Here is a 12,353-nt window from a genome sequence, read left to right on the forward strand (position 1 = left end):
TTAAGGACATTATGCTGAAGGAAATAAGCCCATCACAAAGGGACAAATACTGTGATTCCAGACATATGATGTCTAGCGTAGTCAAATTTAGAGGGACAGAAAGTACAATGGTGGTTGCCAGGAGCTGGGGAAGGAGGGGATAGAGGGGGTTCTTGTTTCATGGGTAGAGTTTCAGTTTAAGAAGATGAAAAAATACTGGACATGGATGGTGGTGGTGGGTGCACATCGATGTAAATGTACTTAATGCCCCTGACCTGTACACCGAAAAATGACTAAGACGGTAAATGTGATGTTATGTATATACTGTACCACAAGTTTTAAAGAGATGTTATGAATTTTAAAAGTCCAAGTTGTCCTTAAGAGAGAAGGCAGGGACAGGAGAGGCACAAATGTCACTTATATCTGACGTTTAGAGGAGAGAATCAGAACTACCCTCACTGCCACCCAAGTATCTTTCCCAGTTTTTTTCTGGCAGCCTAACTTTATTTGCCTCAAAAATCTAAAATAGAACTGAAAATAAAATATTTAAGTGTGTTTTTAAAAGCCCCTGGAATCTTGCTATTTTCTTTGTCTTTCATAAAAGGCAGTATGGCATTCTGGAAGGATGAGGTGTGACTCAGTTGTAGGTGACGAGTGGCAAGCTTACAAACGGCATTTTGATTACCAAACGGTTTATTATAAAGTCTTACCTTTTGCCACTGCTTGAAATCTGAAATAATGGATTCGAATATGTTTTCTTTACTAGGAGATGAAATGTCTTTTCTATTGGAAAAAGGAAAAGGAGCAAGAGCAGGGTCTCAGAACAATGTATAAACAAAGAAAATCATGAATCCATATACTACAGAACAATATTAGGTTTCTCCCGAATGATTTTCAAACATGCCTTCCATCCTCATATGCATTCATCTTTAAATTTGCAAATATAAATATGATTTCAGGCTCCAACCAGCCCTGAGCAATCAAGTTACAGGGTCAGAGGCCATGAGAGTATTAAAAGGGTGGTCTCTGGGTCTTTGCCATCCAAAATTAGATCATCTTAAGAGCAATTCGGTTGAATACAGCAGACAAAACAATTTGTAAATAGAAGGGAAGCCTAATAAATAATTAAGACTCAGCATTTAGGTCAAGAGGCCCAACTTTTGGTAAGAAAGTTTCCTTTAGTATCTCTGAAGTCTTCACAAGGAGAAAGCTCTTGATAAAAGGTTCTGAAGAGAAAGAGAAATAAGAACCCCTGTCCCACCTCAGCTCCCCTCTCAGCTAAGAGTCAACAAACAGTAGAAACAGGGATGGCAGCAGCCAACAGCTTGGATATGTACCAGCTTCAGCTTCCAGAACTTCCAACTCTGCTAACTCGGAAACCTTAGAGGATCTGAAAAACTGAAACCATCGTCCTCAATTTGAAATGGAAATGGTACCTAAACATGTTTCCTCAACAGACAAAGCATCCTAAAGTAATTAAAAACCTTAGAAATCACTGAATCAAGCCTGCATTCAAAGTCCAGATTCCCACTAACTTTGGCTGCGATTTAATCATCCCACCTTGACTTAACTACTTTATAGGCAGCTTGTCCACTGTCAGATTTCTCTAATTGTTACACAGTATAATATCCAATCCAAGTCAATCACCTTATAATGGCCACCCATTGATTCTATTTCTCTGCATATGCACTATGTTACAGAATCTGCAGATGGATCTAGATATTCAGGGGCTCCAGTAATAATGACATAAGTTGATGTGATTTTAACAAGAGAGAAGAGAAGAGAAGGAGAAGAGAAGAGGAGAGGAGAGGAGAGAAAAGTAAAACAGCTGAACAGAATGGAGGCAGCAGCAGGTGGGTAGAAGGAGCAGGATGGACCACAGAGATGGTTAGCACCAGAAACCACAAAACCACTCAAGCCCCTAGCAGGACTGCAGCCTTGGAAGGGCTGTTAGTTGCCTGACCAAATCAATGTTAGAGTCATCACAAGAGAAAAGAGAGGCAGAGAAAAAGAGAAAGAATTGGATTGAGTTATCAGACATGACACAGTATAATCAAAAACAAGATTCTTATAGACCCACCCATCATTTCTGAAGAACTCCTGCCATGTGATAAGACCATCCTTAACAGTTTGTAATTTCTCCCTTGTAGACTCTTCATTTTGTTCCACTTCCTTTTTAAATCTATTCATTGAGCTTCTCCATTTCTGTGTCAACTTCTGCAATAGTGCAAGGTCTGCAGTGTCCTAGATAATATGCATGGAATCAAACCACTCATTCACTTATTCACATAACAAATACTTATTAGCATACACTAATAAAATTAATTAGTGTATTAATATCATAATACTAGAGACATCCATAGAAAATGGATCAAAATTGAGAAGATATTTCTCTTTCAAAATATCATCAGTAACACCACACAGTTCCTTTGCTGGTGAATTTTCCATGGTACATAAAATATTGGAAACAAGATATTTTTCCTTTGCAACATGAGCCCAGTTTCCCCACAGGACTTTCATGGGAGGTAGTGTGGTACATTGGAAAGAACAGGAATTTCAAAGCCAAACAAAACCAAATGTGAATCCTAGCCAATTATTGGCTATGTAACCTTATGGGATGTTATTCAATTTATTGGGATTAATTTTTCTTATCTACAAAATAAAGACCTTAATATATATCTCACAGAATTGCTATAAGAATGAAATGAGGGATGCCTGGGTGGCTCAGTCAGTTGAGCGGCTGCCCCCGGCTCAGGTCATGATCCCAGGATCCTGGGATCTAGTCCCACATCGGGCTCCCTGCTCAGCAGAAACCTGCTTCTCCCTCTACCTGCTGCTCCCCCCCGCTTATACTCTCTCTGACAAATAAATAAAATCTTAAAAAAAAAGTATGAAATGACTAGTGTAAATGGTACGATTCTAGAAACACACTAAATGCCACTTCTCTCCTTTTCAACCAAGTGTGCTCATTGAATTTTTGCATAAAATTGCATAAAATGCATCAAGAATACCACTATTTCAATGAACGTAGCTACTTACATTTTTTTAATTTAAATACTAACAAATAGAATAAATCTATAAAACATTTGCAGTATTATTAACTTAGATAAATTGCTTAATTGCTTTAATTAGGCTAGAAGACAAATATAAAGAAGAGCATTTATTCACATTTCCTTAGATTTTTCATTCCGCTCACAATAAAGCACAAATACAAAACTATATTTAAAATTTATAAACTTAGCAAAGGCTTCTTAAACCCTCAAAGGCTAGAGTCTCTCTTCTCATAACATAAGTAAATTGAGCTTTACCTTGGTTGACAGCAGTATGATGAAATGCTTAGCATATTTATTCCAACCTTTTTCATTGAGGTAAAGTCTTTTAGCCAATATGACTCTATTTTTTTCAATTACCTATTTGAAGAAAGTACTAAAATGAGGAATCTAAGACATTAATAAATCACTGTGATTTATTAAACCCAAACCAATTTCAAATATCAATTTTTCACTGAATCATTAATTCAATCACAATTTCTTGTTTAAATCATGAGCTAATTTGAATCATAAACTCATGTTTTCTAAACCTCCTAAACTGGAATCTAACTGAAGTATATAGCAGAGGTTCTTAAGCAACCTGACCTCAAAACCCTTTTATATTCTTAAAAATTAGTGAAGACTCCAAAGAACTTTCATTTATATGCATTAAATCTATTCGATAGTCACTGTATTGAAACTTAAAACTGAAATTATTTAAAATATGTATTTGTTAATTCACTTAAACATAACAATAAATCCATTATACATTAACATAAATGGTATTTTTATGCACTCATGTGCAAATGAGAGTGAAAAAAGGTAAATAATGTCTTAATATTATGATGAAATAGTTTTCACCTCGTGAAAGGGTCTCATGTATCCCCAGAGGGTCCTTGGATCATACTTTGAGAACCACTGGTATCCTGAATCAATTATATAGTCATTCAATGAATGACTGTTCTAGACACTGTGCGTATTGCCATGAACAAAAGAAACAAAGTCTTTTTTTTAGGGAGGTGACATTCTAGCTGTCATTCATTTCCTGTCGGAAGGGCCTTTAGAGATGAGCTAACACAAAGCCTCCACCAATTCAAGGTATTTTTCCACAGAAACCACTACAAGGGGTCAGTTCTCTATTGTTTAAATACTTCTAGAGTGAAGAAACTCACTTGTCTTCTTCTTATTCCTATTGAACAGGCCTAGCTCTAAAAATATATTATACATTTACTGTCATGATTGTTTCCTCTTGACATGCCATTTTAAAATTCTGCATCAGATGAAACATTATATCCTAGATGAGATCTGACTATTCCAGAGAAAATGAGACAGAAGTTTGAATCTGTTGAGGGTCATAATTTGCTGTTAATACTTAATAAACACCAAGTCCCAGGTGTGAGAATAGGCAACCAACCAGCAAACATTTCAAAAAAATAGAATATTGTGGGACTATGCTATTTCCCTAAAGTATTACATTAGTGGCCCACAGACTGCCATATTTTAACTCATTTGTCATCTTAGATGCCAAGGTAATAGAACCAAAGTCATATAATCCTAATATTGTTACACTGTGTGAAAAAATACAATTTTTCCTAGTTTATTATTAGTATAAATTTAACTTGAAAGTTTTAACATGTTCACAAACAATAGAAAAAGAATTCTTGCTCATACTTCATAGATTCTGGTGAGAAAAAGAGCCCTTAACTGGGCAATAGAGAAGTACTTAATAGAGAAGAAACAAAAGAAAAAAAATGTAACTTCCTTTTTGTAAGGCCCATAATAGCTACATTATTAATAAATTAAATATACATTCTCATTTTTAAAATTTTTGTCTAGATTACTGAAAATTGTAAAACAAAACTTTATTCAGTCAAAAAAGAAGTCTGAGTTATGATTCCAGATGAGCCAACCTTTAGGGCCAATTCATATGTGGCTGAGCTCCAGAGATCTCTTTCTGCCATTAACTGTTTAATATCACTCTCCATCCTTCCTCTTTGCAATGTGTATAAGTCATGGTATTCTTCTACAATCCTAAAAGAAAAATTAAAAAGTATATACAGACTTTGTTTTTGAGAAGTCACATTTATTGGATAATTGTTATGATACTGGACATTAAAAAACAACAACTTTGTTCTAAAATAGGCAATTTGTTCTTTTAAAATTCATCATAAAGTAATTATGGCATAATTGCTGGTACCCAGTGAAATAGAAGAAAAAATAGTCACATTTCATGTATAAATCTTACAAAAGTCTTAAAGTAAAAAATTCAATATATTGTTCCTTGCTCTAAATGCTTTTCTTCATATTGTTTATTCACTAGAATTTTCACAACATGGTATTGCAATAGAATAACAACAGTATATCTAATTTTTAAAATCTGAATACAAAATAGAATTAGGATTCTTTATTAAAGACACAAAGCCCAGTAATTATGAGCCACTATACTTTTAAATTATATATAATTAATATGATTTAAAGAAATTCTCTACCAACCAACTAAAAGATTAAGTGCCTAACTATACTTTTAAATTATATATAATTAATATGATTTAAAGAAATTCTCTACCGACCAACTAAAGATTAAGTATAATCAAGTAAGTACCTTTTTCTTAACTATCTTTTCTTCATGTTTACCAGAACATACCTTTTCCTTCCAACTTAAACTGAAGCTTAGAATTAAATTAGAATTAAAAGTGCTTCTGAGATTGAATACAAACAAAGAAGTTGTAAAGGGGTAGCATTTCACAAGCCATTTGAAACACCTCCTCCCAAGGAATATTAACTTTCCTACAAGAATTAAAGGCCTGTTACAGGAATTCAGCAAAGTGGCAGGATATAAAATCAATGCACAGAAATCAGTTGCACTTCTATACACTAACAATGAGACAGAAGAAAGAAAAATTAAGGAGTGGATCCCATTTACAATTGCACCAAAAACCATAATATACCTAGGAATAAACCTCACCAAAGAGGCAAAGAATCTGTACTCAGAACTAACTATAGAATACTCATCAAAGAAATTGAGGAAGACACAAAGAAATGGAAAAACGTTCCATGCTCATGGATTGGAAGAACAAATATTGTGGGGTTGTTTTTTTTTTAAGATTTTATTTATTTGAGATTTATTTGAGAGAGAGCGCGCGTGCACACAAGCATGAGTGGGGGACATGGGGGTGGGGAGAGGCAGAGGGAGAAGCAGGCTCCCTGCTGACCAGGGAGCCTGACATGGGGCTTGATCCCAGGACCCGGGGATCATGACCTGAGCCAAAGGCAGACACTTAACCAACTGAACCACCCAGGTGCCCCAAGAACAAATATTGTTAAAATGTCTATGCTTCCCAGAGCAATCTATACATTCAATGCAATCCCTATCAAAATACCATCAAGTTTTTTTCACAGAGCTGGAACTAATAATCGTAAAATTTGTATGGAACCAGAAAAGACCCCAAATAGCCAAAGGAATGTTGAAAAAGAAAACCAAAGCTGGTGGCATCACAATTCTGGACTTCAAGCTCTATTATGAAGCTGTCATCATCAAGACAGTATGGTACTGGCACAAAAACAGACACATAGATCAATGGAACAGAATAGAGAGCCCAGAAATGGACCCTCAACTCTATGGTCAACTCATCTTTGACAAAGCAATAAAGACTATCCAATGGAAAAAAGACAGTCTCTTCAACAAATGGTGTTGGGAAAACTGGACAGCCACATACAGGAGAAGGAAACTGAACCGTTTCCTTACACCATACACAAAAATAGACTCAAAATGGTTGAAAGACCTAAATGTGAGACAGGAATCCATCAAAATCCTAGAGGAGAACACAGGCAGCAATCTCTGTGACCTTGGCCACAGCAACTTCTTGCTAGACGCGTCTCCAAAGGCAAGAGAAACAAAGGCAAAAATGAACTATTGGTAGTTCATCAAGATAAAAAGCTTTTGTACAGTAAAGGAAACAGTTGACAAAATCAAGACAACTGACAGAATGGGAGAAAATATTTGCAAATGCCTTATCAGATAAAGGGCTAGTATCCAAAATCTATAAAGAACTTATCAAACTCAACACCCAAAGAACAAATAATCCAATCAAGAAATGGGTAGAAGACATGAACAGAAATTTCTCCAAAGAAGACATCAAAATGGCCAACAGACACATGAAAAAATGCCCAACATTGGGGCGCCTGGGTGGCTCAGTCGTTAGGCATCTGCCTTCGACTCAGGTCATGATCCCAGGGTCCTGGGATCAAGCCCCGCATTGGGCTACCTGCTCAGCAGGAAGCCTGCTTCTCCCTCTCCCACTCCCCCTGCTTGTGTTTCCTCTCTCGCTGTGTCTCTCTCTGTCAAATAAATAAATAAAATCTTTAAAAAAAAATGCCCAACATTGCTCGGCATCAGGGAAATACTAATTAAAACCACAATGAGATACCACCTCACACTAGTCAGAATGGCTAAAATGAACAACTCAGGAAACCATAAACATTGGTGAGGATGCTGAGAAAGGGGAACCCTCCTACACTGTTGGTGGGAATGCAAGCTGGTGCAGCCACTCTGGAAAACAGTATGGAGGTTCCTCAAAAAGTTGAAAATAGAGGGCGCCTGGGTGGCTCAGTCGGTTAAGCGACTGCCTTCGGCTCAGGTCATGATCCTGGAGTCCCCAGATCGAGTCCCGCATCGGGCTCCCTGCTCAGTGGGGGGCCTGCTTCCCCCTCTGCCCTCTCGTGCTCTCTGTCTTTCATTCTCTCTCAAATAAATAAATAAAATCTTTAAAAAAAAAAGTTGAAAATAGAGCTACCCTATGACCCAGCAATTGCACTACTGGGTATTTACCCCAAAGATACAAATGTAGTGATCCGAAGGGGCACCTGCCTCCCTATGTTTATACCAGCAATGTCCACAATAGCCAAACTATGGAAAGAGCCCAGATGTCCATTGACAGATGAATGGATAAAAAAGATGTGGTATATATGTATATATACAATGGAATATTATGCAGCCATCAAAAAATGAAATCTTGCCATTTGCAACAACATAGATGGAACTAGAGGGTATTATGCTAAGCGAAATAAGTCAATCAGAGAAAGACAATTATCCTGTGATTTCACTCATATATGGAATTTGAGAAACAAAACAAAGGAGCATAGAGGAAGGGAGGGAAAAATAAAACGAGATGAAACCAGAGAGGGAGACAAACCATAAGAGACTGTTAATCATAGGAAACAAACTGAGGGTTGCAGGAGGGGAGTGGTTGTGGGGATGAGGTAACTGGGTGATGAACATTAAGGAGGGCGTGTGATGTAATGAACACTGGCTGTTATATACAACTGATGAATCACTGAACTCTATCTCTGAAACTAATACACTATATGTTAATTAATTGTATTTAAATAAATATATTGTGTGTGTGTGTGTATATATATATATATATATATTTTTTTTTTTTTTTTAAAGAATTAGAGGCCTGTGACATAGAATTCTTCTAATTTTGGTGAAAGCCAAGAACCACCAGCATCAGTTCTTGAAAGGCTTCTTTTTGGAGACTTCCACTTGTCCAGAGTACCTAATAAAAATTAATCACCCCAGGTGTCACATAGGTGAATACACATATGAAAATTCAACAAGTTATATACCCTTACAATTTGTGCACATTACTACCTGAAAGTAAGACGTTTATTTTTTTTTTTTTTCAGATAGGCTCCACACCCATCATAGAGCCCAATGCAGGACCTGAAATCACAACATCAAGATCAATACCTAAGCTAAGATCAAGAGTTGGACACTTAACTGATTGAGCCACCCAGGCACCCCAGACAGTGATTTTAAAAAGGGAATCAATGACCCTTGCTTATAATAGCAAAGGAAAAAAATTCAGAAATAACCTCATGTCCAATAATAAGGGATTGGTCACATAAAATATATGATATAGCTCTATGATTAAAATGCTCTGCAACTAATTAAAGATCTTGTTGTTGTATTTTGGTACATGGGAAAATTTTTCATGTTTGTAACATGAGATAACCCAAATGGTAAAATTATATATTCAGTTTGATCTCATTTATATAAAAAATACATAGAAGTCGATAAAAGAAAAATATATGAAAATATTAATAGTGTTTACCTCTGAGAGAAAGAATTATGGGTGCTTTTTTTCCTTACTTGTTTCTATTTTCCTAATTGTCAATAAAATAATCAGTTATTATTTTTTAAAATATTAGTAAAAATTTCTAATCACACACACACACAAAACCCATCGTACTTCAGACTTTCTCCATTTCCTTCCCTTTCTCTCTGGCTTTAGATGTTCTTATAATGGACATTAACACAAAAGAAGTTCTAACTTATTTTTATTAATTCATTCAACAAATATCTGTTTAGTGCCTACTATATGCCAGGCACTATTCAAAACAAAACAAAACTTTGCCCTTATAAAGTTTAGTTGGAAGAGATAATCAACAAATAAAAAAGTAAAACATACTAAGTAGTGACAGTGCAATAGATAAAAATCATCAGGGAAAGGAGATTGAGAACCCAAAATATATTGTGTTTTAAATGGAGGGGGATGAGCAAAGGTCCAAAGGAAGGAGGGAGGAAGCTAGCAGCTCTCTGGGGGCGGGAAGGGAGAAGAGGAGTCCAGGCCCCAAGTGGGAGCCTGTCTGGTATGTTCAAGAACAGCACAAAGGCCGCAAGTCTGAATAAAGTAGGAGAAGTCAGAGAAATCCCGGTAGGATGAGTCTTGTAAACCATTTTTTAAAAACATGGCCCTTTACTCTAAGATGGGGAGCTATTACAGAATTTTGAGCAGAGAAATGACATTATTGGAGTCAAATTTTAATAGATCATACTGAAACCACATAGAACTGTAAAGACGGATGGAAATTAAGATGGACATACTAATGTTTCAGCAAGGTTTGACTCCAAGTTGAACAAATTTTTCTCTTCCTCATTCTTGAAGCCCCCTCCCCCATTCACTTGTGCTTCTGTGGGATCCTCGGTTCCAGGAACTTGGTATGGATGTTGATACCTAGTAACCAGACTCATGGCCGGCACAAGCATCAGTCACGAGACCACCTTGAAGACATGAGGAATGTGGCTGGCAGCACCTACCAGATTCCTAGTGAAACCGCCCAGAACCTGCATTTTCCTATAAAACTCTCAGCCTTTTACCCGGGGCAGGTCTGCAGTTTTGAAGGCATTAGCCTGCTCCGGCCTCCTTTGCCTGGCAAAGTAATAAAGCTATTGTTCCTCTTTATCCCCAAACTCCATCTTCGTGTCGTATTTTGGCTCCAGAGCCCAGAGGTCGGTTTTTGACAACAATCTTGGCTGGTGTGTGGAGAACAGCCTACTGCGGTGTACACGCAGAAGTAAAAAGGTGATTCCGAGGTTACCGCAACACCGTAGCCAAGAGATGCAGATGGCAGGACGGAAGTGAGGAGGACTCGGCATATGTAGTGAAAGGTGACCGACTTTGCCACAGAGAAAGGTGAGATGTGAGAGAAAGAAAGGGATCAAGAAGGACTCCAAGAGTTTTGGCCCCAGAAACTGGAAGGATGGAGTTGCCATTAACTGAAATGAGATGAGTGTCGGAGAAGTAGTTTTGGGGAAAAGAACAGGAATTCGATTTGGGAATGTTAGGTAGCTAAGAGAAGTGTTGAGGCCGTGGAATATGTAAGTCTGGAATTCAAAGAGAAGATTGAAACTGGGCGTACAAATTTGTGGAGAAGGGCGTAGATACATATTTGTGAGCTGAGAGTATACAGGTTGATGACATTGAAAGCCAGGAAACTGAAGAGATTTCGTCAGTGAATATAGATACAGAAAAGATCCATGGAATGCACACTCTACCATTTAGAAATTGGTGAGGGGCGCCTGGGTGGCTCAGTCGTTGAGCGTTTGCCTTTGGCACAGGTCATGATCCCAGCGTCCTGGGATCGGGCCCCGCATCGGACTCCCTGCTCTGTGGGGAGCCCACTTCTCCCTCCCACTCCCCCTGCGTGTGTTCTCTCTCTGTCTGTGTCTCTCTCTGTCAAATAAATAAATAAAATCTTAAAAAAAAAAATAGAAATTGGTGAAAAGAAAAGGAATCTGCAAGGGATATCAGTAAGAAAGAGCAGATAGTAAAGGAGGAGGAAACTAGGAGAGTGTGATATACTGAAAGACATTGCTTCATGCAAGAGCAAGTGATGAGTTCTGATAAATGCGGCCGGTAAGTCAAGTTAAAGGAGAATTGAGAAGTGACCTTTAGATTTAGCAACATGAAAGTCACTGTTGAATTTGACAAGTGCACTTTGGTGGGGTGGGGGTAGTGAAAGCCTGATTGGAGTGACAAAGAGAGGACCAGGAGTAGACACACTGAATATGACAACTTTTTGAAGAAGATTACTATAAGTAGCGGGGGCGGGGAGGAAATGCGGCCATAGCTAGAAGGGGATACGCATGGATACTCCTAAGATTGACTTAGGAGACTTTTTGTTTTTTGGCTGTTGTTTTGAGATGGGAGTACTTATAGCATATTTGTATACTAATGGGACTAATCAGGAAAAGAGGGAAAAATTGATATGGGAGAAATAGGGAATATTTGCTGAAAATATCTTGAGATGATGGAATAGTACACAAATGGGAAGATTGGCCTTAGAAAGAAAGAGACAATTGGTCCACAGTAAAAGATGGGCATGAGTATCAGATGAGCACAGATGCAGGCAGGTGGGTAGATGTAGGGGTGAGAGCAGGAGTTCTCTTCCGTTTACTTCTGCTTTTTAGAAAGAAAGGTCATCAGCTCAGAAAGAGGATGGAGAGATACTATTAGAGGAATGAGGATAGAAGACAAAGTATAGAATAGTTTTCTGCTAAGACAAGAAGGGTGAATCATCTACAGAAAACAGCAGTATATTCAGTGCACAAAAAATGATCAAGGTACCCTTCTCATTCTAGTAAGGAATAAAATAGAATAAAAGTAAGGTATCTCTGAATTTAGATTTTGTATACATTTGTGTTTTTCTTGATTTTTTAAAAAAATAGTTACTCTTCAACACATTTTTTAAAAAAGCAGAAGACTATGCTGAATTAAAAGGATCATAAAACAGGGTACAATGTGTGGCCCTAGACTGGATACTGGTTTGGACAGCCCAATGTAAAATACATTTTGGGAATAATTGGGAAAATTTGAATATGACTTGGGTAATTTGTGAAGTGAAACTTTACTGAAACAGGTAGAGACTGTTGACTGAAAAAAAAAAACAGGCTGTATAATAGTATATACAGTACAATTTAAAACAACGCATGTGTGCACATACACATAGGGAAAAAAGGATATACACTAAGGCATGTATAGCAGTAATCTATGGGTGGTG

At 37.4% G+C, this 12,353-nt stretch overlaps 1 protein-coding gene across 1 annotated transcript in view; it reads right to left on the reverse strand.

The window, feature by feature from the left end:
• Nucleotides 1-12,353, reverse strand: part of AXDND1 (axonemal dynein light chain domain containing 1) — a 112,633-nt gene that overhangs the window by 57,878 nt on the left and 42,402 nt on the right. Inside the window, exons 11-14 of the mRNA XM_064594249.1 lie at nt 4,919-5,039; nt 3,288-3,389; nt 2,060-2,223; nt 690-762 (exon numbers count right to left, since the gene is read on the reverse strand). Of these exons, the coding sequence (XP_064450319.1) occupies nt 690-762; nt 2,060-2,223; nt 3,288-3,389; nt 4,919-5,039 (460 nt within the window). The remainder of the gene's footprint in view (nt 1-689; nt 763-2,059; nt 2,224-3,287; nt 3,390-4,918; nt 5,040-12,353) is intronic.

Source organism: Mirounga angustirostris, unplaced genomic scaffold (assembly GCF_029215605.1).
Source record: "Mirounga angustirostris isolate CCGP_5_RB_7025 unplaced genomic scaffold, mMirAng1.0.hap1 SCAF_6, whole genome shotgun sequence".
Classification (NCBI taxonomy): Eukaryota; Metazoa; Chordata; class Mammalia; order Carnivora; family Phocidae; genus Mirounga; species Mirounga angustirostris.